Source organism: Nanorana parkeri, unplaced genomic scaffold (genome assembly GCF_000935625.1).
Source record: "Nanorana parkeri isolate BGI_ZX_2015 unplaced genomic scaffold, ASM93562v1 scaffold657, whole genome shotgun sequence".
Lineage (NCBI taxonomy): Eukaryota > Metazoa > Chordata > Amphibia > Anura > Dicroglossidae > Nanorana > Nanorana parkeri.
Genome location: NW_017306925.1, coordinates 488,714 through 514,792, shown reverse-complemented (window position 1 = coordinate 514,792; position 26,079 = coordinate 488,714). Strand labels below are relative to the sequence as shown.

General features: G+C 41.2%; 1 protein-coding gene across 1 annotated transcript in view; it reads left to right on the top strand.

Moving 5' to 3' along the window:
- The window catches only part of ECEL1 (endothelin converting enzyme like 1), an 85,499-nt gene that overhangs the window by 30,674 nt on the left and 28,746 nt on the right, over positions 1 to 26,079 (top strand). Inside the window, exons 3-6 of the mRNA XM_018563345.1 lie at positions 11,398 to 11,466; positions 15,887 to 15,997; positions 16,086 to 16,178; positions 23,537 to 23,661. Coding sequence (XP_018418847.1) covers positions 11,398 to 11,466; positions 15,887 to 15,997; positions 16,086 to 16,178; positions 23,537 to 23,661 — 398 coding nt within the window. The remainder of the gene's footprint in view (positions 1 to 11,397; positions 11,467 to 15,886; positions 15,998 to 16,085; positions 16,179 to 23,536; positions 23,662 to 26,079) is intronic.

The following is a 26,079-nucleotide window of genomic DNA, read 5'->3' as shown; positions in this document are numbered from 1 at the left end:
GTAATGACCCACTGCCTGACTTTCTGATTGGCCAGCTTCCAGACTAATCAGAAAGCCGAGCAGCAAGTCATTACACGCCACCGGCTTCCTGATTGACCAGAAAACTGGCTCCATACTCCCTCTTCACCAAGTGACAAGGGAGCATGAAGCCGGCTTGTAGTTTCCTGATTGGCTGGGAAGCTAGCTCCATGCTCCCTGGTGACATGGGAGCATGGGGCCGCATTCCCAGCCAATCAGGAAGCCGGTCGCGTGTGATGACTCACGGCCCGGCTTCCTGATATGGGATGTTTCCGGTATTGGGATAGGTTTCAGGAGCATTTGGTCGATTACGAGTACTCGCCCAAATACTAGGTACCTATCATTAAGCATATATGTGAAGACTCAAAGTCCTCTCTTTGTAAAAGCAATTTATAGGCCCCTCTGATGGTCAGGTTCAACCCATATGACTAGGAGATATGGGGGTTGATTTACTAACCTTATAAACACACCACGAACAAGTATACACCTCTGTAGTGTGTTCCCTCCCAGCATGATCTATTGGTGGAATCTAGACACCTTTGTAGTGTGTACACACCCAGCAGGTGTGTTGTGCAAAGCCCTGAAGGAATTGCAAGGTGATGTTGTGTAAATTAGCTCTACGTTGTGTTGCTTGCGTTGATGAATGCAGGAATGTAAATGCATACCATAATGCATATAAATGCATAACCATGATGCATATATAAGCAGCATTATATATGCATCATGTGCATGATTTTTCCATATATGGCATTAGTGGAAATATGCTTTTAGAGACTTTTTGGTTGATAAATACGTTTTGCTGTGTAAAAATCACACGCACCTAGTGCGTGCGTGTGTTTAGGTTAGTAAATCACCCCCCATATAGTCCTTAAGTGGGGAAATCTTATTTTTTGCTTGAACTGCATCTATAGCTTTAGTTGTGGTTAGTCAGTTACAGCAAATGTTTTGTATACAGTATATGGTAATTCACCAAAACAGAACTTTATTTAATTGGACGTCTGGAAGACATCCAAATATTGGGCCCCAATCTTATTATTAGCAAGGTTGTATGCTGAATTTGACAAATTCCATTTAAGGTGCAGCAATATCCCCTTTTTCAGCTTTTTATGACCAAGTGTTTAAGCTAATTATATGATGGCATAATTTGAACATTTCTCTCTTTGAAAGGGTCACTTATGATCCAATGATTCAGTGTGGTAGCAAAGCATTTGGCAATAATGTGGAATAATTAAAGGGGCTTTTAAAGGGACACTATTTAACACTGGATTTTTGAGCTTTTGGTTTTCAGTTCTTTCTGATTTATTACTTTATAGCATTGGCCTTGGTAGTCAATAAACAGTATATGGTCTTTCATTTGATATTGCGTGTTAATTGTACTGCAGACATTTTGCTAGTTGTAGGCCATTAGTGGTTAAATTTTGGTCAGTGTGAAAAGTAATTATTTTTGCATGTTGAATGTTTAGAATTTTGGGTGGTCCGAGGGTCGGCTCACTTCACTTCAGATCGGTCATTCACTCGGCTGCCTACGGCAGCTTAGTGAATAGACCCCAAAGTGTACAGAGAACAAAGACAAATACAGTAACTGCACAGCACCAAAAAAAATAAACATGTACAAAGAATGTGTGTTAATGGGAATGCTCATGCAAACACTTTATTAACATTAGACAAAATAACAAAACCAAACAAAGTGCTTGTGAAGAGAACAAAAGTTTAAAAAAAAGAACCTTTAGGAATGGACTTCACTTTCTTCCCAATGTTTGGCAAAGTGTTTGAGTTGCTATTCACTATGCTCAAGTATTTTCCCTTAGCCTAGTAAATGAGGTGAAGCTCTGCTGACTTTTATCAACCAATCATTTGCTAGCAAAAATCCTTTTTCTGTAATGTCTTGAAAAGTGTGCTGTTGGGTCTCTGGAAGTGGTGTGACTGGGTAGGCAAGGATGAAGTGGATCTTCTTGTGAAATAAAGCAGAACAGGCTGGACTAAAAGCTTTATGCTTTCTGGTCACTTCCACAGACTAGTCTGCAAATATTAATAAGGGATCACCATCATCTTGCCTTTAGTGCAAAAAAACCCAAATACATTATTTTTTATCAGTGTAGGCCACATATTTGACAATAATCAGCTGAGTGATTTGCTGCTTTACTGGGTTGTCCAAGTACGTGTGCCTGCTTGATCTTGCAGGGTGCCTCCAGCCGAAACACTAAAAGGAGTTTGTGGCCACAAAAGTTGGAACATTTCAGTTAATTCTTGAAAGTTCTGCTTTGTGTTGTCTAGATTGTCCTCTTATACTGTAACTTAAGTTCTAGTTTCGTGAAGTTTTTGTGCTTGGACTAACAGGCCCTGGCACAGAACTTGGATGCCCCTTTTGACTGTGTCATCCACTGCTTCCTATATGGTTGGTGTCAGGCACTTAGCCTCTTCTTGAACCAGCCTGGAGTGAGTAGCTTCATCTTCCTTGTACAATGAGGCTGGGTTGGTAGAATGCTGGGATGTATAGATGTTGGCCATTTTAGATGAGTCAAAGGAGCAATTTTGGCAGTTTGTTTTTGGAGGAAATATTAAGGCACAATTTGGCCAAGTATTTCTTCATCCTTGAGGTATTGATACTATGCAAGCAGTTATATTGTTGTAATTTATTCCATCATAGGTAGGAATTCCCCTCCTACCCCCAACCATCTGGTTAGCCTTTGTAATGCATTAGCAAATGAATATCAGGCATCACAGGCAAACAGCAAATAACTGGCCATCGGGGGTGGAGGTATAGAGAGAGTTGACTCATTCTGCTAATACATCTAGAACTGACCCCTAGTAGAATTAAACATATTTTCACCCTTGCTAGAAATGTGGGTGGCACGCATGAGCGGAAAACTTACAGCATTTTAAACAGCGCCCACCTGCATTCAAGGGGAAGGGGTTACATAACAGGCTTAGGTTGATGGCTTAAACCTGCACACCCCCCCGCCCCCCCTGTGTATTAAGAGTCTACTGTTTATTTAGTCTAGGAGGCATGTAAGAGAAAGCATTAATTACCTTTTCTCTATCTTCTATTGAGGGACGCAGCTCTGAAGAATTCTGCAACGTAGGGTTATGCGTTGCCTCCAGTCCAGGAAAAATGGAAACTAGGCAAAAAAATCAAAACCACTTTAAGGACATAACACCTCCCATCTCACACTTGCCAGTTACGCTTAGTGTCCTTGTTTCTTTGTTGAAGATTCTACTACCAAGAGCTGCTGGTTAATTTATACTGGATATTATTAAATCCTTGGAGTCTCTCTTTTGCTAGCCGACAAGACTGAGAGATTCATGCTGAATAAGGTAAATCCTTGAATTTTCTCTAACGGTCAGACCAGTATTATTACCTGGGGATCAGGGCCAGACTGGGACAAAAAAATAGGCCCGGGCATTTTAGACTGAGCAGCCCAATCACATGACCCCCAACAGGCCCCATCCCCTCGCACTCCGGGGGCGGAGCCAAAACCGTGGTTAATGGCGGCTCTGAGGGACCTGCGGGGTTAATAGCGGATCTCAGAGCCGCCATTAACCTCGCACAGCCACCCCAGAGCTGTCATTAACACCGCACAGCCACCCCAGAGCTGTCATTAACACCGCACAGCCACCCCAGAGCCACCATTAATACCGCACAGCCACCCCAGAGCCACCATTGATACCGCACAGCCACCCCAGAGCCGCCATTAACCCCGCACAGCTAACCCAGAGCCGCCATTAACACCGCGCAGCTACCCCAGAGCCGCCATTAACCCCGCACAGCTACCCCAGAGCCGCCATTAACACCGCACAGCCACCCCAGAGGTGCCATTAACCCCTTGCGGACGGAAGATCCTTCCCGCCGGGGTCACGTAAATGTATGTCATTTTTTTTTTAATGAGGGCACGCGCGCGAGCAGAATCCCACCGGGAATCTGTACAGCTGTTACCGGCTGTCACAAATACCAGCAATCGGGGGCTCTATAGCCGCCTGATCGCTTGTATGTGCCACCATGCGTGCCTCCCCCCCCTCCCACAGCACGGCCGCTGCCCTTCCTGCACCCTCTCGGAAGGGAGGGTGTCAGGAGGAAGATGGGAGGGAGTTCAGCATCTTCCTCCTTGATGATCTCCCTCTGAGGTCTGACTGCAGAAGTGATGTGTATTACATCACTTCCGCATTCACCTGTCAGTCATCTGGCTGCTATAGCCAGAGAAGAAGCTGATGAAGCAGATCTCTGCTTTATCAGCTTCTTTGGGGTTCCCCATGTGACATTAGGGGTCTTAGTGACCCCTAATGTCTCCATAAAGAGGACCTGTCAGTGTGCCTGTGCTATCACATAGGGGGATTGATATCCCCTATGTGATAGCAATAACGTTAATAACGCAATAACGTTTTAAGTGTAAAAAACAAAAAAAGTCACATATAAAGAAATGTAAAAAAAAAAAAAAAAGAATGTTTAAGATCCCCACATTTATGCACATTTAAACTTAAATGCGTGTCGGATGCGCCAACGTGCAAAAATGGCAATTGCGGTATACTTGTTACATATCACCGCGAACGTTGCAGTTAGAGCAATAATTCTAGGGCCATTATTCACTGACAGCACTAAACTGATGAGCGGTAAACGCTTGTAAAGCGTCGCCTATGGCTTGACATGTTTGGTGTCTTTTTACCTGACGTGACCCTGCCTTTTATGTTTTACCAAAAAATTGGGTAATAATAAATGTTTTATAATTTAATATGAAAGTTTATTTTTTCCAAAATTGACGGTAGTTTTTCCTTACTATAGTAAAAAATAAAAAACCCCACTGATGATTAAATAACACCAAAAGAAAGCTCTATCTGTCCCCCTAAAAATTATATAAAATTAATTTCAGTACAGCGTTGCAGCGCTGTCTGCTCTGCCTCTGAGCAGGGCAATGAGAGGGAGGAGCTACTTCAACATGTGCATCGAGCATAGCGGCCGTGCCCGGCCGAACACAATCAGGCTGAGCTGATTGTGTTTGGCTCGGCCCGGCCCACCGGGCAAGTGCCCGGTCTGCCCTATGGCCAGTCCGGCTCTGCTGGGGATTACTGTTATTTCTCTGATATTTCTGGTATTTCTCTGCATTACACCTCCCTAAACTAAACAAGAATTAAATATATTGATAACATAATGACAATAAAATGTCTGTGCCTCATCTCCCTCTTCCTCTTGTCGAGCACCCCCCACCACCACTACCATTATAATTTTAAAACAACACATTTTATTTTTGTTACTTTTTTTTATAAATGCTTTTGGTAGAAACACTTTGTGTATATTTCTATCAATTCTGCAGCTTTGGTTATATGCCTGTAATGTGTTTGAACAGCGAATAGCAGATCAGGAAGGGATATCCTTCTAAGGGTTACATCCAGGACGGATGTGACATTCATGGCTTTGATGTATTGATTTTTACGGATATCATTTGTGAGGTCAGATCTCTATCCCGAGAGTGAGGTTAAGGATGATGTCCCTTCCAATCATCATAAATGTCACATAGTGGGCTTACTGGAATTAGCAGAAGGGAAGTACTTCCCGGGTGAGAGCTGCTCTTTATGAAACACATGATGATATAATGGAAACACACAGGCCTTGGCATTTAGCAGTGACAGGAAGATACATGCATCCTTATGCAGGTTAAGTGTTTACGTTTGTATTACTATTCTACAAACTGCAATCTTGCTACCATCTTTGTCTTAAATAGTTTTAAATAATATGCTACTCAGGTAGTGTATTTCTTCAGTAACATTTCATGTGGAAGGTAACTAGACCTTTTTTATCAGCATGTTTGTTTCTTATAGCAGCCAATCAGATTCCCCCCTAATTTTTAAACCTACATAAGAATGACATTTGAAATCTGATTGGTCATTAGGGGCAACACAGATAATTCTTGCTTCAAACAACCAATAAATGAAATCCACTACCATTTCAGTGTAAAATAGGATTTACAGATGATAGGCATTACTGGGGTGTCTTTGAAGCCTGTTGTGCATATAATAGTTGTGCATATAATATTTGAATCATTAAATGCTCACCATGCCAGTACTATGAAAAGTATTTTTCCCTATGACCTACTCATCTGACTGTCAGAAATAGATGAAAATATCTGCCAATTTAATAGACTTCCCAGAAAGCTCTAATTTTCTAATGCGGTATAAAATGAAAATGGAATTTGTGCGATACTTTGGTAGGTCACACAAACCTAACCTGCAATTGGTGTCCGAATAGTGAAGCATCTAAGTCTGTATATTTGAGTGAGCAGCATGCAAAGGAAGGTGAAGCAAAGTTAGGGCTCTAGCTCATCTCTGCTGTGTCCAGGAAGGAAGAAGGGAGGGGGTTAGTCTGAAAGAGCCAACTGAGAGGGGGTTTCTGGCAAGCTCTGCAAAAGGTCACAGCGACCTTCAGAATCACTTTATAGATTATCTTTTTTCATACTGTATAATTTGTTCTAATGTCTTGGCTGGCTTCCCTCATAAGCACAGGCCAAGTAGTAAAGTAGAAGCAAAGAAGAATTTCAGAACGGTGAGAGAAATGATGGGAGGGAGAAACACAGACATACTGTAGAGGACAGAACCGGCAATACATGCATGTTAGAATACTATACCATGGAGAAACATTGAAGTTTGCAGAATTATTAGCATTAATTTGACTTTTCTAAAACAAACAAAAAAAAAAGGTTCAAAAATAGTGAAATGATCATAAAAGGGACTGATTAAAACAAAAGATAGGAAACTCACAACTTTTTACTTCTGCATATAAAGCGTTTTATTATTCCTCTGGGTCTCCTTTTATCTACCCACTCTACCAGGATTTCACAGACTTAGTAGAAAATGTAAAGCAGCATTGCTTGTGTTTATTTAATTATATTTTTCATTGATCTCTAGGAATTGGGCAACATCCATGTCTTGATCATATTGACCTCCATGAACAGGCAGTAATTGCTAGAGGTTGTTTACTGTGTGGCCAGTTTATAAAAGGTTAAGGAAAGTTAATATTATGTTGTGTTGTATGGGAATTATTCATCTCTGCAATAGTGCCTATTTCTAAAGTTGTTCTGTGTAATATCTACATTATTCGTTAAAAATTTAAAGTGACAGTAAACTCAGGAGTTAAACCTTAAAAATGCATTCAAGTACTTTAAGGCTGGGTTCACAACTAGGCGACAGCGTTTTTGTGAGCAGATTGTAGCCCATTGATGTTAATGAGCAAACGTGCATAAAAACGCACAAAAACACAGCAATCACTTGTTTTCAAGCCTTTCCTATTGAGTCTATGGGGCCACAACCAGCAGTAATAGTAAAATAAAAGCTCATGTACTTTTTCCAGTGACAGGCGTTTTGCTTAGTGCGACAAAATGCTCAGATGTGAACAAGGCCACAAAAATGAATGGGATTTTTTGGGGGGCATATATGTAAGCATTTTTTAGGGCAGAAAAAGTGCTACAAATTGCTTAGTGTGAACCAGGCCTTACTATTAACAAAAATGTATCTTATTTGTGTATCACTCAGCTGTAGATCCTCCAATCATCTCTGAATTGGTGCTGACACCCTCCTTCCTTCTGGAGGGTGGCTGCTTTTGTTCCACATGGTCCCTGTGTGTTGTAAAGAGGTCACCGCTCCAAGTTCACTCCGGTGATGGACTACAATCTCAATACAAATTAGTAAACTAAACATGAGATTGTATTCCATCACAGGAGCGAATTTGGAGTGGTGGCTACTTTACAACACACACACAGGGACCATGGGGAACAAAAGTAGCCACTCCCCATAAGGAAGGACAGTGTCAGCATGACTTCAGAGATGATTTGAAGATCTACAGGTGAGCGATGCACAAATAGACTACATTTTTGTTAATAGTTGAGGAACTTGAATGCATGTTTTTGATTTAACTCCTGAGTTTATTGCCACTTTAACTCGTTAAAGCTAAATATAATCCAGAAAGTGTTAATGTAACAAAAAGGTAAAAACTAGGCATACCAGCTAAAAATGCTAAAATGGGCAAAAATAGCCATGTTGAATGTGTATTGTATTGCTTTATTTTGTCTACTGAAAAAATACTTTTGCACAGAAATGGTATGGTTGGATATACATGTGTAGCATTCAAATACAACTCAATGTATTCAGTGTGTTGAACATTCTCTGGACACATGCTTTTCTTTCCTGTGGTTTTTCTATAAGACTTTCTGTCTGGACACTAACTTTAATATCTTAGCTTCTTTTTAAGGTTACATTTTTTTTTATTATCGCTGCCGGTAATTTATTTTTCAAACCGCTGCTGTTCCTGATGCCCTGCTGGTTGCAAAGCATTCTGGGTCAATTAGGCAGCAGCAGGAAAATATGAGCGGTAGCAGCAGGAAAAGGAAATGAGCATCCCAAATTTCAACCACAAACTATTTCTTCTGAGAAAGTTTGAAATAGATTTTGTGACATTTCAAGTAAAGTCACCATTAGTTCATGTTTTTGAGCAGGTTGTGGGTTTGTTTAACCCCTTCCCGACCAATGATGGAATTGTCACGTCACCATTGTTAAGTACATTAATGATCGCTTCTCGGCCTTTTGGCTAAGATCAAGTGTAGTATCTGTTCTTATCAGTTGCCGGTGGAAGAACGACACCACTCCTTCTCGAGGTGATTAGGATGGTGGCTTAGTATTTACCGGCGTAATTGGTGGGTGTCAGATGGGGTACAGTCCCTCCTGGTTAGATTCTGGCCCAGTGATGCTGGGCTTGTCACCGGTGGTAGGGATGGACCCCTGACGGCACTACCTTCTGATGGGAATGGCTGCGAAGCTTGGTCGAGGCTAGAGGGTTGGGAGGCGGCAGAGCCCGTGGTGTTGTGCCCCCTGGGGGTGGCGTCCCAGGGGTGCTCAGAAAGTCACTTGGGTGTGGGAGACCCACTTTGACTCACTGTGCACTTGGTCACACACCACCTTGCAATTTCTGCACAACGCCTCTTGGACAGGCCTTATGGCTAGTCCGGGGCAATTTTTTAGCACCCGGCCCCTAGGGCCTGTCAGCGTGGTGCACTGGCACTATTCCTTTATTTATTGCACCTCATGCACGATTGGCACTTTTTTATTTTTTCTATTGTGACCCACAGATTGCTTAGGGTGCAGGTTCCTTCGGGGCCTATTCCTGATGCTGGGGAGGAGGTTCTGTGCCCTAATATAGGGTTCTCTGCCTTCTCCCGAACCAGGGAGTCTCTCTTCGGGAGAGCTCCCTACCTAGTACTGGGTGGGACCTGTCTCGGCAGGTCCCCGAAGGATCGGGGTCCGCCAGTCTCCGGGCTGGTGGACCAAAGTATCTCAACCCCTGTCAGGAGCCTTGCGCCCCGGGGGGTCGGGAATTTGAGGTCCCTTCTTTATTGAAGGACCAAGCACCCTTGTGCACGTTTTTGTGTGCTGTGATTTCACGGTTCACTTTTTTTGTTCACAGGGGGAAGTTTGTTTTATGATGCACGTCCACGGGCTCTAAAAGAAAAATGATCGGTGATGGGATAATTCCGACATACGGTACAATGGGCGCTGGTCTGTGAAGGGACCAGCAGCTCATTGAGTCACTGTTGTTGATGGGTCCCTCAGGGTTCGAGGCAGACTCTCAACAGTAGATTAGGTGGTCACAGTTCTGTGATCACAGCAAGAGCTGATTGCTGTGATTGCAGAGCTGTGACAGTCACACAGCTGGCAGCAGTTCAGCAGTGTTCTGAACTGCTAGCCAGCTGTGTTTATAAATTGATACAAAGTATCTCTGAGCAGAATACTGTATTTTACTTAGAGATACTAAGGGGGTTATTCACTTAGCTGCCAAAGCTGCTTGGAGCTTTAAAGGGTTTCTATGGTCAAAAACTAAAAATAAATATGTATTTTTATATTGAATTTCCATTCAATAGTTCTGTCCCACGCCGAATAACCATAGTGATCTAGAAGTTTGTAAACTTACTTATTGAAGATTTCCATAAGAAGTACTTCCTCAACCCATGACACAATTTCATTCAGCCCTGTGAATATGCACTTCTTGTGTTACCACTCCAACAAAGCCTGCTGTCTGAAATAAAATCTCAGGATCTGAACAATGTAACATTATCATTTCTTGCTGGAAGCAATGCATGCTGGGATATGTCATCTTGAGAAATTGGGATTGCATCACATGAAGCAGCAGGGAAAGAGATGCAAAGCACACTGGGAAACCAAGATGTTGTTGAAAGTGGTTTGAAAGTAGGCAGTACTCACTACATAAAAGGGATTTATTTCAAGTAAGCGTTGATTGTATTATCAAACACAACTCTAGCATGTATTCCTATTGCATTGATGATGTTATAGCAGGATAGTATATGCTGGCACTTTAGAAAAAGCCTCATTCCAGAAGCATTTCATGTTCTAAATTCTCCCCACAGAAGTCCCCAACAACCAGGTAGATGGGATTACATTGCAATAAAAATCTATTGCAACTTCTCATTATCCATGGAATGGAATGGTTCATATCCTATTAAATTTATCAGGGTAATCTGCACTTGTAAAATGATGTAGGGTGTGTTGCTAGTGTAATCTGTTACCATCACACCTTTCTGCGTACCTGATCCTCTGTTCTTAAAGAGGCATGTCCTTAGAATTTCAGGAACGTACCCACAGAACAAGGCACCTACTAACAACAAGGCTACTGAAACTTCTAAAAGACCGGAAAGGGAATTCATCAAAAGTGGAGCAGACAAAATCTGGAGCAGCTGTGCATGGCAACCGATTAGCTTCTCTCTTTCATTTTCAAATCTTAACTGAACAAACTGAAGAGAGAAGCTGATTGGCTGCCATGCACAGCTGCTCCAGATTTTGTCTTCTCCAGTTTTGATAAATCCCCCCCAATAACTTTAAAGGTGTAGATAAGAGGATTGGGAACACAGAGTATAATTATCACACAGCATTTCATCGAATCTCCTGATCTGCACCGCCGGAGTTCTTTGCTAATCTGCAGATTTCCATTATATACCATCAGTTTATGGACCTGCCCAGCAATTTACAGAACACTCATTGATGTAAGTAGAAACTGTTCCATGGCTAGGCAGGGAGTAAAAGTGATGTTGCCTATAAAAGCTTATAACTTGTATAGCTCAGATATTTAAAGCATGTGACAGACTTTTCTTCACATTTATCTCTGTAAGAGCTTTCATAAATCCCCAAAGGAAAGACATGCACCGGTTATCTCTTAAAAGAAAAGTAATGATAAGCACCTAAACTTATGAAAATAATTAAAAGCATATTTTTTATTCATGCATTTACTCAATTGCTAGAAATAACCCCTTCCTAGGGTCGGTATCCTGCACATTTTACTAAAACGCTCACCATTTCTATTTGTATGTAATAGTTCCTTTTTTTCCTTTATAGATTGATCAAGATGGCCTAACTTTGCCAGAGAGAACGCTGTACTTAGGACAAGATGAAGACAGCGAAAAGGTACAATAGTCAATATTGAATTTCAGGTACTAATTCAGAAAATTTGGAGTGTAGGTGATGACCTTTATTGGCTAAATTGAGATATTCAAGATGCAAGCATTTAGGATGCTTTAGGTCTCTACTTCAGGCTTAATACATTTCTGAAAATGGTTCTGAGACCCACATATTTATATACAGAATTACAAAGAAGAGCAATGAAATATAACTATTAAAACAGTTTTTCTTGACACATTTGAGTAGTAAAGGGTATTGAAAAGTGTTAGACTATAAAGATAGGGGTCATTGTAGAGGTGTTATTGGGGTAAATGCAGTGCTTTTTTTCTGGGCAAAAAGGGGCTGGTACTTACTATGGTGGCCATCTTTGTTGTGGACAGGGACACACTGTGCATGTGCAGTATGTCCCTGCTGCCACAAAAAAGATGGCTGCCGACAACAAACCTCAGTGCCGGAAGCCATTTTGGTTGTGGTAGCCGGGACACACTGAGCATGTGCAAGATGGCCGCCGGCAATGAGGTTTACTGTCGCCGGCAATCTTTTTTGTGGTAAACAGCAGTAGAAGACAATCGTAATCACCCTGCATGGGTGTCTGGACAATTGCGCATTATCCGTACGGCCAGGCCGACAGACAAGCGTCATTCCCCCCACGCAGGGTTATAACGCTTGCAGCAAGGGCACCTTTTTTAATTCGTATAATTTGTTAAAAATCATTTAATTTTATATTAAATAAAAAAATAAAATAATGAAAGGGAGGGCGTAGGTGCCGGTACTGCATACCAGTGCCTACCACCAGAAAAAAAGCCCTAGGTAAATTACTCACAGATAAAAAATACAGGCACAATCATAACCTCAAATGAAAATCCTTTTAAAATGTCCATATACTACGGAAGTACAAAAATGATCCGTAATACAACCAAAAATTAAATGCACCTATTTTCCTTGAAACATTTTTCTTGATGTTTTTCATCCTTGTGCAGAAGAGGTGCATCACTAGCCCCAGGCAAACAGGAGACGTTCTTCACATCTCCTGCCAGGTACCCCAGGTCCCAACATCACAACTGCCCACCACTGAGGCAGTCAGCATTGTTCCCTGCCATGCTACCTGTCAGAGAATTCGAATTCAGAGCTGAGGGAATCTTCCTTAGGTTCTTCCTCGGCTGTGCAGCGTCAAGTGACACGTTGAGACGGAACCTGGGAAGAATCCCATTGTTCATCATGGTCTAATGAATTCAGGGAGGAAGGGAGGTTGGCCTGGAGGCCAGATTGTGCTGGCCAGATTTGTATGGAGGGTTGATTATTTGCTGGGAAGAGAGATTTTTTTGGGGGTAAAGACTTGTGCTAGAAAGAGTGTTTATTTGGGGGGTGAAGATTGTTCTGGGAGGAGTTCTACACACTTCTCTGTGTGTCACACACTTATGGCACCTGCACTCTTTGTTTTATATATTCCTTGCCCAATGCGTTACACATTCTTGACCCCTGCAATCTGTACATTACACACCCCTGCACTCTGTGTTATGTATTTCTGACCCCTGAACTGCATTATATATTCTTCAACCTGTCACCTCGTGTTACATACTCCTGCATTATATACACTATTTGTACAATACATACATCTGACCAAAGTGTTTATTGACTCAACATTTGCTAGTTGCTACGCTGCCCTTGCCTATTTTAAAGAGGTTGCAAAGCATTCTCTAAATGTTTCAATTAAGTTTTTTTTTTTAAAGTAGAATCTGACAGAGTATTAGTTCTTTGTCTATTTTCAGTGTGCACTGAAAACGGCATATGAAAATAGAAAATGTGCTGAGGTTATGCATGTCTGTAAGACTCCCGCTTGTGGTACAACTAAAGTGTATTTTCAGGTACTGTAGCATATGTGTGCCATCTATATAGTTTTGATATCTTCTGCCCCATGTGCTCCAAGATGGAGACTCTCATAGTTTAGAGTTAGGACCGCACTATAAGAGGTGCCTTGGCGCGGCAGTGCGGCTTACACATCCTTTGCAGAAGACGTGTATCCAAACCTCTGTCATTGTCCTTAGTGGTGAGACAAGTTGTTTTACATGCTAGTTTGTGAGTGTGCCATGATGCCTTTCTACTGTTCTACTGTTCAAAGCCCATTTCGTGTGCACCTTACTGTACACCTGGTAACAAATTGTTGAGTGCGTTTGTCGTTTGTTTTGCTTTATCTATATAGCAAGAACGATCAGGTATTATCTAGCCATGCTCCTCCCACCATTACAGCAATATTGCCATACCCACTGTTTGCCGCATAGCGTGCCACGTTGTTACTCTTTAGGTTGCACAAAGGTGCCCAGGTCTTGTAGGTGACCAGCAGTGGGACCTGATTGTCCTTTCCAGACTATTTATAGTGTAAAAGACTGAATCTGGGGATATTATTTCTGTCATCTTTTATATCTTAAAGTGACATTAAACCCTCAGATTTTTTAACATAAAACAATACTGTAATGTGTGCCTTACTGTAATCCATGATTGTTTCCCTTCTCTTTGCTGCTCTTCCTTTTAAATCTGTATCTCTTCTCATGCTGAGCAGAACTTCTGTTTTGCAGCAGACTGCCTTGTCTCTGGAATGGCTACATGGTGTCTGTGTGTAAGTTTGCAACCTGAGCCAGCACTACAGGAAGAGGCACTCAGCTGCAAATGGAAGTTCTCCCCAAGCATGAGAAGACATGAGGATTTAAAAGGAAGAGCAGCAAAGAGAAGGGAAACTACCATGGATTACAGTAAGGCACACATTACAGTATTGGTTTATGTTAAAAAATCTGAGGGTTTAATGTCACTTTAAGTTAACCGTAAAAGGGTGTGACCTAAAGCAGAACTCTGGGCAAAGTGGTTCTTAACCCTTGCAGTGGGGCTACCCCCGCACTTCAAGGGTTAAGTGCTCCCTGGAGCCTCTCTTCCGCTCCGCTGCAGTGGTCTAAGGATCCTTAGGGTCATCACGATCTATACAGTGTATAGGACACGAGGATGACTAGGGACATACCTTCTTTGCAGAGGAGGGGGAGACAGGCTTCAGAGACTAGAATAGCTGCCAGCTGGCTCTGCAGTTTGGGTGAGTATAACTTTTTTTATTAGCAACTAGGCACAAATGAGCACTTAACCCTTGAAGTGCGGAGGTAGCCCCATTGCAAGGGTTAAGAAAAAATTCTGCCCAGAGCTGTCCTTTAAATTCCAAACTTTCTGCATTAATTGATGGCACTATACATGGTACTATACTCTAATACTGGGGATGCACTGAAATTTCGGCCACGGAAACTTATCGGCCGAAAATGGCACTTTTGGCAAAATGCGGAAAGTGGCATCTTTCAGCTTAAATTTGGGTGCATGTCTGGTTTCTCTCCTCCCCGCTGCGCATTGCTCTGTGTCCCCTCTGACACAATGCAGCATCCAGCAGAAAGGAGAGAAACTGTCACAAGATGCCGAGCTCTTCTCTGTGACAGATCAGGAGAGCGGTGTGGCGGAAGAGATAGCTGTCAGCTGTCACAGGAGGCCGGGCTGGAGTTGTGGGGGAGGAGATAGCTGTCACAAGTGACGAGCTTTCCTCCCTGCACCGTTTGCTCAGCCTCCTGTGACAGCGAGCCAGGATGGAGAGCGGGCACTAGCAGTCAATGATCAGTGATCGCTGACTGCTTGTAAATAATTGAGGTGATAGTATGTTTACTATGTCCCCAATCATGAATGAATGGGAAGTGCTCTACATCACTTCCTGTTCATTCATGATTGTGGACATGGTAAACATACTATCTCTAGAAGTTATGAATGAACAGGAACACTCAGCATAAAGTTATAATCATTTATAACAGGGGGTGCAGAAAAAGAGATTGAGGACTCTGTGTCTGTGTCACTCTTTTTCTATTTTAAAAGGGAAATATCTGGGATCTGTTTAGACCCCTGATATTTCCCCAAAGCCCCCAGCAGTTAAGTTAAAAAAAATATTTTTAAAAATTTGAAAAGATTAGAAAAAAAAACTTCAGTTTTGGCCTGACATTTTCTTTATTTTCGGTTTTGTTTCAGTTTTAAAAATTTAATTTCAGTGCACCACTATTTAATACTGCTAAGGTGCTATTTTAAACATTCCAATTTAATTTTAAAGTACTTTTAAAATACATTTTAATCCAAGTGTAATTATTGAGTAAACTTGTAAAAATAATGTGATCATTGTCAGTTTGGAGAAAGACGGTTCCATTAGGGAATCGAGTTATTATGGTTTTATCTGTCAGCTAAGATAGGAATTTTATTCATTACAAAAGTAAATTGAGAAAAATCATCAAAATGTTAACTTTCACAGCAAAGGTGTTTAAGAAATGTGTGCTGATATGGTTTCATTTCACAATATATATTTTGTATGCACTGATAGTGCTACATTATTGAGCACAAAACCTTGTTTTGTTAAACACCATAGATATTGGCTGCTTACAAGATTTTCATGCAGAAGATACTCAGTCTCTTAGGAGTGGAAGATATAGAGAAAAAAGTACAGGAAATTCTGCAACTGGAGCAGGATCTGGCCAATGTAAGTGTTACTTATTTAAATAATGTTATATCTGATTTGTTGTCAGCAAATGTGTAACTTTGTAATATCTCTTTTCATCTTCCATTAGATCACCATTTCAGAATTTGATGACATCAGGCGCGACATCAGCACCATGTACAACAAGGTTACCATACCTCAGCTTCAGCAAATTGCCCCAGATGTAAGATATCCAATATATGTATATGTCATATAATACAAATAATTAAGATTAATGTATGTGTATGTGAAGGCAAACACAATTTTGATGTTTCAGCAGGCAGACAGAAGACTGAATGTGATAACAGTCCAGAGCAAATTTTGCTTAGACTTTTATCTGTTGCTGTTCATAAATCGCTAATAGATATAAAGTGTTTTTTTTTTCTCTTTATAGTGTATGTCTAGTCAAAGCTTCTATTTTCATTTTGGATAGAGCAGGGAAAGCCTGAAATGTTTGTCAGACTTTTATTGTTGCCTATGCCCCTACTTTCTGTTACACAGACAGTCTGCGTCCAAGTGTGTGCACCCAGACCTCCACAGATGTGCAGATTCAGGGTGTCGTGTAGCATTGTGTTACCGCATCCTGTCATAGGGATGTACAGGTGGCTGTACTCAATTAAAGGCTACACCTCTCCCTCCCAAGAGCAGGTCTCTGCACAGGCATGCATTCTATATGAATAAGCACGCCTGTGTGAATAAGGCCTAAATAGCAGCTCAAAAGTTTTGCCAATAACAGTTTTACCATTAACTTTAAACTTTGGAAAAAAAAGTTAAAGTATTAATGTACACTGAAGTGAACCTGTGCTTTGTTTGTGCAGGAAAATGCAACAGGTTGACATAATTTCCCTACTCCCCAACTGCATATATTCACTTTCCCATTGCTCCCCCAGCGTTCTGTAAATCCCTCGCAATCCAAAAATATTACAGTACTTCCAGGAATGGGGGAGCATGTGACTTACTGCTCTTCCTTCCATGTGGCAGCTTTGGTGCTTGGTGATTGGCTCAGTGCTGTTACATGGGAACTTGAAGAGAGTCCACAGGCCTGTGTAAGATTAAATGATTCTTTACATTCCTGGCAGCATTATCGCTTAGTAGATACCATAGCTTCTTAGCTCAGGATACAGATTCCCGCACAATGTAGTCCCCATTCGCACCAGGGTGTATTGTGAATGCGCTTCAAAAGTGCTCAAAAATGTGCGCTTTGACGCGCATTCATGATGCACGTACAAACGTGGAATGTGCTTGCGATGCCATTACTAGGTAATGGCACCCCAAATGCGGACAACCAAACTTGGGTCTATTAGCCAATTGTTATGCCTGAGGTCTGTCACATGACTGAGGGAGTGACTTCACCGCTATCCCTTGCATCTGACAGTGGCCAAGATTGGGGATCTTGGTGCCAGCTGGGACAGAGAAAGGAGCGGTGGGGGAGCTAGGGTTGCTAGCTTTTCTTTAACCACTTGCTTACCGGGGTGTTTACACCCCCCTCCTGTCCAGGCCATTTTTCAGTATTCAGTGCTGCAGTATGTTGACTGACATTTATTCCGTCATGCAACGCTGTACTGAAATTAATTTTATACCATTTTTTGGGGACAGATAGAGCTTTCTTTTGGTGGTATTTAATCACCACTGGGGTTTTTTTTTTAACTATATAATGAAAAAAGTACCGAAAATTTTGGGGGAAAAACTGTTTTCCCTACGTTATGTTATAAAACAGTTACTATTACCCAAATTTTTGGCAAAATATAAAAGGCGGGGTCACGTCGGGTAAATAAACACCAACCATGTCAAGCTTTAAAAGTGCGTGCGTCCGCAAACTCGCAAAAACTACCATACCCAAAATTGGCCATAGGCGACGCTTTTAAAGCTTTTACCGCTCATCAGGTTAATGTTATCAGCGATTGATGGGCCGAGAATTATTGCTCTCACTGCGACGTTTGCGGCAATTAGTAATATGTGCGTAATGGATGCAATCGTCGTTTACGCACTTAGGCACACTTGACGCATGTTTGCATGTGAATGTGGGAGCGGGGGACTTAAACAAATTTTTTACCTTTTTTATTACCTTTATATGTGACTTTTGAATTTTTTTTATATTTTTTGTAACTAATTCTTTAAAAAAAATTCACACTTGACGCATGTTTGCATATGAATGTGGGGGGCTTGGGACTTAAACAAAATGTTTTACATTTTTTATTACCTTTATATGTGACTTTTTACATTTTTTTCTATTTTTTGTAACTAATTCTTTAAAAAAAAAAAAATCACCTAACTTTGTTGCTATCACATAGGGGACTAACAAGCCCCCTTTGTGATAGCTAATTTTCAGTGACAGGTCCTCTTTATGGAGACATCAGGGGTCTTTAAGACCCCTAATGTCACCTAGGGACCCCCAAATAAGCTGATGAAGCAAACAGCTGCTTCACCAGCTTCTCTCCGGTTTCTGTACCGGAGAGTGACACTGAATGCAGGCAGTGATGTAATACACATCACTGCCTGCATTCCGAAGAGGAGGAGGAGGTGAAACGGATCTCGTGTATCCCGCATTCAAGAAGCCGCTGTCCGGCCGTTTAATTACAACTCCCTGACAGCAGGGGGTTAAGCAAAACCCGAACACTCTAGTGGCAATTTTATTTTAAGAATATACAAGAGAGAGCGAGGAGAGTCATCTAGGAGAGCAAGGAGAGAAAGACAAGGGTTTGAGGAGAGACAGCGAGGACAGTGAGCAAGGAGAGACAGCCAGGAGAGCGAGGAGAGAAAGCCAAATGAGAGAGTAAGGAGAGACAGCCAGTAGAGAGAGAGCAAAAAGAGACAATCAGGAGAGACAGCTAAGAGAGAGCCAAGAGAGAGCGGGGAGAGACAGCAACAAGAGACAGCCAAGAGAGAGAGAGGAGAGTTAGTCAAGAGAAAGCGCGAGGAGAGACAGTCAGGAGAGAGAGCGAGCAGAGAGAGAGAGCAAGGGACAGCCAAGAGAGGGAGAGCAAGGAGAGACAGCCAGGAGAGAGAGAGTGAGGAGGGACAGCCAAGAGAAAGCAAGGAGAGACAGCCAGGAGAGAGAGCTTGGAGAGACAGCCAAGAGAGAGAGCAAGGAGAGACAGCCAAAAGAGAGAGAGAGCAAGGAGAGACAGCCAGGAGAGAGCGAGGGGAGAAAGCAAGGAGCGGGCCAGGAGAGAATCAGTTAGGAGGCCTTACAATGACCATCAATGTAATAGAGGTATTCTCACTGACCAACAATGAAACAGAGGTATTCTCATTGACCGCCAATGTAACAGAGACATATCCACTGACCAGCACTGTAACAGAGGTATTCACTCTGACCAGCAATGTAACGGAGGTGTATGCACTGACCAGCAATGTAACGGAAGTATATACACTGACTAGCACTGTAACGGGGTATTCACTCTGATCAACAGTGTAATGGAGGTATATACACTGATCAGCAATGTAACTGAGGTATATGCACTGACCAGCAATGTAATGGAGATATATACACTGACCAACAATGTCAGAGAGGTATATACACTGACCAGCAATGATACTGAGGTATATACACTGACAAGCAATTACCTTACAATGATTGAGATTTCTGAAAGAGCAAAGATGCAATATGTTCTGGATTACAGTAGATTTGTTTCACTTTTGTTCCTGCAATGCCCCTTGAAAGTAAATATAAAACAAATCACAACTTACAATATTTTATATCTGAAAAGGGTTCTTTCCAGAGATTTTAGCTGTAAAACTGTGTAAGGAAATATAAAGCAGCCAGGGGTCTCATTTTCAAGTGAATTAAATAGTTGGAGCACTCAAATCCCAGACTGTCCAGGTGAATCCCAGACAAGTGGCAACCCTAGGGTTAGCACTGTATGTATCTATGGGTCTGGGGAGGGGGGCCCTTTGCACACACTCTATTACTGTGCCCAGAATGAAAACTAGCAGTGTCTCTTAAAAAAAACTGACAGTATGGTGTAAATAAGCAATAGATGCAGATATAGCTCACTTATTGCTCTAATACTAACTCTGTTTCTAGAACCCTCAACATAGGTAGGGGGGAATTTATCAAAACTGGAGAAAGCTGAATCTGGAGCAGCTGTGCATGGCAATCAATCAGCTTCTATCTTTAATTTTCAAAGCTTAACTGAACAAACTGAAGAGAAAAGCTGATTGGTTGAAATGGGCAACTGCTGCAGATTCTCTCTGCTCCAGTCTTGATAAGTACCCCTCACAGTATATAACTAATGCTTCTATGAGGTTTCTACACTCCAATGAATATAAATAACTCAAATATGTCTCGTTAGATTTCTTAGATTTATTTTGAGCCCTACAACCCTCCCACAATCTGTGCCAGAAAACAGAGCTATTACTACTTGAATCCATCATAAAAAATAATAAAACTTTGACAGATTTATTACACACAAAAGTGACAGCTTCTAATCATTACAAAAATGGATCATGTTACTTTGTGGAGACAAAAATGTTTCCATGTCATTGGTTCAGTCCCAAAAACACCCTAAATATTTATATACTTCTCTCACAACCATATTTTATTGTTTACAATCATCTTTTTTTAATTACGCAAGATTCACAAAAACCTTAATAACCATTTAGACAGTTGTAATGAGTACATTTTGACAAAATGATGACACATTCATTATATGGTTACTCAGAATAATATGCAATTCATTTTGAAGCTAAGGGACGTGCATGTAAGTCAGATCCTGTAGGGAAGTTACAGCCTTATGCCAGCCAAAACCATTTTACATTTTTGGACAGTGTGGTAAAGAATTAGAACGTCTGTCAGATTTTCCTTTGGGGTCTGAGAGCCCATTGTGTAGATTTACCCAATTGCCTGTTAGGACAAAAGGTAATGGAAATGTATTCCTTTGGGAAAATAGACCACAAAAGACTAGCTTGGGAGACAGTGTACAGTAATGTGATCCCTGATTAAGTCTTCACTGTTTGAGGTCAAAATAAAAGGAATGTGAGCGCTCCACTCCATCAGTAGGGGCATTGCCTGTGTCCAAAGAAATGTTCCATACCACAGTAATCCTTATATTGTTGCATTGTTTAATTAAGTTTTCAGTAGATCCAACGCATTTTGGGGAACTGCATTCCCTTCATCAAGGTCAATATTAAACACGCCTCATCATTGCTATCAACAAGGAAAGAAAACCCATACATAATTCTTTGACAATATGCTTTCTCTCTCAAGTACAGTCACTATATATATTCACATATTTTCACATATTTTCACTAGAGCACTGAAGACACCAGCAGCATGGTTTCATCAAACAGGGGTTTGTGTAAACCTAAAATATAACATTCTTTCAATCCATTCTTTGGTTTCAGTTAACATTTACATTGCAATTTTTTTTATTGCAAAGATTGGCAGATTTTCCTGTTTGGAGTTATGCTGTCAAAGTTAGTGTACACAAAAGTGGCGCATAACTGGGGTGTAGCTAGCACTGACAGTTGCTGGTCAACCGGGGAATATGCCCCACACCCTGTACTCTGTGAGTTATGTACCCTGATGCTTGCACTCTGTGTGTTATGCATTCCTGACCCCTGCACCCTGTATTATGTATCCCTGACAGCTCTGTCTTTTGCAGCTTAGGAATTGTTGATTGCTGTTTGCATAAGATCCCTCTGCAGTGTGCTGCTGCCCTTCCTTTTAACAGCAGGATTCATAGAAGCTGCTGTCAGTCATTACAGGCAGAGCTAAAAGTTGTATTGGCATTATGGGGAGGCTTAAGCAAACAATGCCTCCTTTAACACACCTCTGTGCCCCTTCCTGCATAAGATCTGCTGTTTGCAGCAATGGCTCCTGCAGAAAAGACAAAACAAATGCATCACAATTTATGGAACCACCCATGCATAACAGCAGTTATGGAGCAGAGGGGTAGGAGTGTGTTCTGCTTAGTTCTTTCCAGCCCTGCCTGTAATGACTGACTGCAGCTTCTGTAAGTCATGCTATCAAAAGTTGGGCATCACCACACTGGAGGGAGTGATCCATGCTTCCCCGGCTGCTGATGGTGACAGGTGAGGTCAGGTAGCAGCCAATCAGAGCAAAGGATTGCTATTAGCATAAGAGACCACACACCCTGGCTTTCTCAGCAGTGACGATCTGGAGCTATTGCGGTCAGCTAACCACAGAAAAAAAGATTTCTAAATGATATCAACAGTTTTATTGCAATTAATGTGGTGTTTTTAAGCATCCCATGCCTGATCTAGCAGCAGGGAGAGTATGTTTTACTCTCCCTGCACTTCACATTTAAAGCAGCCCTTCACATTCTGTAATCTTAACCCAAGTGGTAACCCTAAGCTTAATCTAAAGGGTATTTCGAACCCTATTGCTACCTTAACACTAAGCTCTCATGCTACATAAGTGCAGATGTGTTTTGAAGCACATTTCTAAATGCACCTGGGCTCATGTAATGCTTTTCTATGACAGAATGCACACCTAGACGTCCAACACCATCTAGGTGCATTCAGTCTTGCTAAGTTTACCCAAACTACAAATTTCTGTGTCCCAGGCCTGTTTACCCAGTTTTACAGAGCTAATGCTGTGTAAATGCATGTAACGCATATAAATGCGTATGAACACGACTAAGCCCAGCACAGCAAAAAGTCGTCTGCAAAGCATAAAGTTGTTTAAGATAAATAATACATTATTAAAAATAGCATACTGGCTGACAATTGTAAATGTTGGTTATATTCTTTACCTTGAGTCTGTAATAGAAAGCCGCTAACACCTAAAAAAAACCTTACAGCATGTTCAACTAAACACAGGAAGTGAGTAGGGTTAGATGTTATTTGTTTGTAGAAGGAAAACCATTTTAATCACTCAAAGCTAAATGATGATTGAATGGCATTGCTTCCTCCATATTGTCACTTTTGCCCTTTGTTAATAAATAACATATGAGAAAGATAAGCAACATTACATGAATGAAATAATTTAAACTATTGTTACCCAGTATTATTGATGTACAATGCATAGCTACACAGATATACCCCCAAACAGATGTCATGCTGTGAAGGGATAGTGATGCTATCTATGACTGTATTTTCTCTCAAAATAGACTCACAACACAACATAAAAGACAATATAAGGGTGGTACAGTCATTTATGCTATGCACCTGTACTAAATAGGGTTTTCGTTAACGTCTACTCAATATATCCCTGAAAAAGGGCCACCAACCAGGCTACATATCTTATATTTTATATTTGGGGGTGTGCATTGCCACCTTACCACCGATTTCTTAGTGGAAAAGGACCCGAGAAGTGGAAAAGAGGTTGCCACCAAAGTGCCCAAGAGAAATATCAAGCTATTGGATAGGTTGTACCCTAGACTGGAACATCAATCTGGTGCACTGACCACTAAATCTGCCCACAGCTGTCATTGAATTACTGAGCTCTGCATATACTGTATATTTGGAAATTGTTTTAGGCCTCTTTACATGTTACAAACATTTTTTGCAAAACAAACGATTAAATGCATTAACAAAAACAAAATGCAGATTCTATTTGTATTTTGCATATCACAGCTGAAGTGGAAACGCCTCCTGGACAGAATATTCCATGAAAACTTTCCAGAGGATGAGGAAGTTGTTGTACTGGCCACAGATTACATGCAGAAAGTGTCTGATATGATACGAAGTACACCAGCAAGGTAAGCAGGTGTGTCCTAATGCGTAAGTGGTATGTAAAGCCAAAACTTTGTTTTGTTTTAGGTAGAGTAGGGAAGGGTTTAAACCTCTATCAGGTTATTTTTGCTGTCTGCATCTTTCTGGGATAATTTTCCTTTCACTTCCTGATTTGGAGCTGCAACAGGAATTGAATGAAAATCCCCTCAAAGTAAGTGTAATTTGTATCTTAGTTGTCAACAGAACATATGTTCCCATTGGAAGATTTCCCCTCATTACCTGATCTCATGTTTTAAAATGACTAACACATATTACATACACTGCAAAAGTATTTCATACTCTAAAATTCAGTTTTCCCATCGCTTTCTATTTTGTTGACAATGGTTATCAGGACAAATAGAATGGTAAATCTACCTAGTGGGGTCACAGACAGCAATAAAAACTTGGCAGAGTTTAATCCTTCCACTCTATCTAACAAAACCACTTAAATCCCTAGTGCCATTTTAAAATGGTGCTGGGATAGAGACTAGTTGGCCCCTGCCGGTGCTAACACTGGAACTGGTGGGCTGCCTGTGACAGCTACAGGCTAGCACTAAGCCCAGGAGCTGAAACAATCAGCTCCTAAGCTTCCAAAGCTTCTACAGCTTGCTTCATAGGAACAGTATATGGGAGTATACAAATTACGTAAATTATGCAAAATTATTTTTTTTCTAATTATTTATTCCCACTACATGCCAAGGAAATAAAAAAATATGTATCCAAAATTTCCTCTGTGTTCCCAGATCTAGTTCCCATTGCCCCATAAAATTCCACTATCAGAAATATAGAGATCTGATGTATATTATTACTAATTTCGGCTAATCTTCCCCAATCTCTAAGCAATTCCTTTCAAGTTACCAATATAAGCAACACTAATAAATCATCATCTCTTTCTCTGGCGTTTGGTAAAAATATTATAATTTCACATGTCCAGCTTGTATGTCTCTTTAACAGACCACTTAACTATTTTGCAATTCTATTCCACATCCTCTTAACCTTTCTACAGTAAAACAACATATGGTTTAGGATGGTAGAGAGATAGCTGTAAAGAACACCCTGTGGCGGAGCAAGCGGGTTACCTTCCAGCACCAGAGGATCTACTGCAGTACATGAGCTGAGAGGTTGGGTTACTTTCTGGCCTTTCAGGTTGTGTATGGCCATGTGGCCCATACACGCATACAGTCCATACAGTTCATACAGTCCATACAGTCCTTGTCACCTGTTCCAGATTCCAGAAAAGTGGCAGTATCTTCAGTGCCTTATCAGACACCCTGAGATTCACAGTAAGAAGCCAATACAGCTGTCCCCACTTTACTCTGGGCCATAAATTCATAAGGATACACATTCCTTCATGCCATTCATTGCATCCCACTCATTCAAGCTCACCCAGTAACAGAATGTGCAGTCAGAAGCCTTCTTTTCTACTTTTCTTTACTAAATATTATAGAAAGCATTAGATGGTCCACATATTCATGACTTGTGCAAATGTATCCTGCTGTGAAGTATGAGACACCATTAATCTTGATAAGATTATCTTGTCCATAAACTGGGATAGACCTTAATCTGGGGCCCATTGAGGGGAAGACATGTGATTCTCTTGCCCCTACATGTTGTCACACTTCATGACTCCCTTCTCATCCAATCCCACTTTTCTAGTAGCTCCCCCCTTATTTATACCCAGTAAGACTGACTGGAGACAGGGTGGATCGCTAACCAAAAGGGGCACTAACCCTCTCTTACAGACCCACACTTCAAACAATGTGGCTTAATCTCTCTAAACTATTCACAATACTTTTCAGTAGATATAGAGTATGGGCTGTTTTAATCAGTGTAAACTTTACTTCTCTGAGATCACTATTAACTTACATACCTTGCACCACCCCTCCAATATCTCATCTAAATCTTCTAACTTATGAAAGGTAATCCTCCATTGGGTTATTATACCTTTAACATCATAAATGCTTCTTCACTGCTTTATGTTTGTTAGACTTCAAAGGTTATCACTGTAATATAACATGAGTAAATAAGCAAAGTTTATGTTATATGAGACACTGTAACTTTGCCCTGCATGTGCAAGGTGACAGTTTATTTAAGACTCCATTTATACTGTATATGCCTGTTTTAGGTATGTTGCTGGTGGTGCAGTATTAAAACTTCTACATCTCTAAGTCAGTTCACAGCAGAATGTGCATTACAAAGAGTATAATGGTCCTAAAAGTATATACAAACACCTAACATCCAGTGGGGGAGCAAAACAGTCACCAGATTCTCACAGCTTATCATTAAAGCCCAACTCCAGGGAAATTAAAAATGTTCCCTTACAGTGGGGCTGCCCCCGTACTCAAAGGATTAACTGCTTGTTTATGCGTAGGGGACAGGAAAAAGCTGTTTTACTTACCTGATCC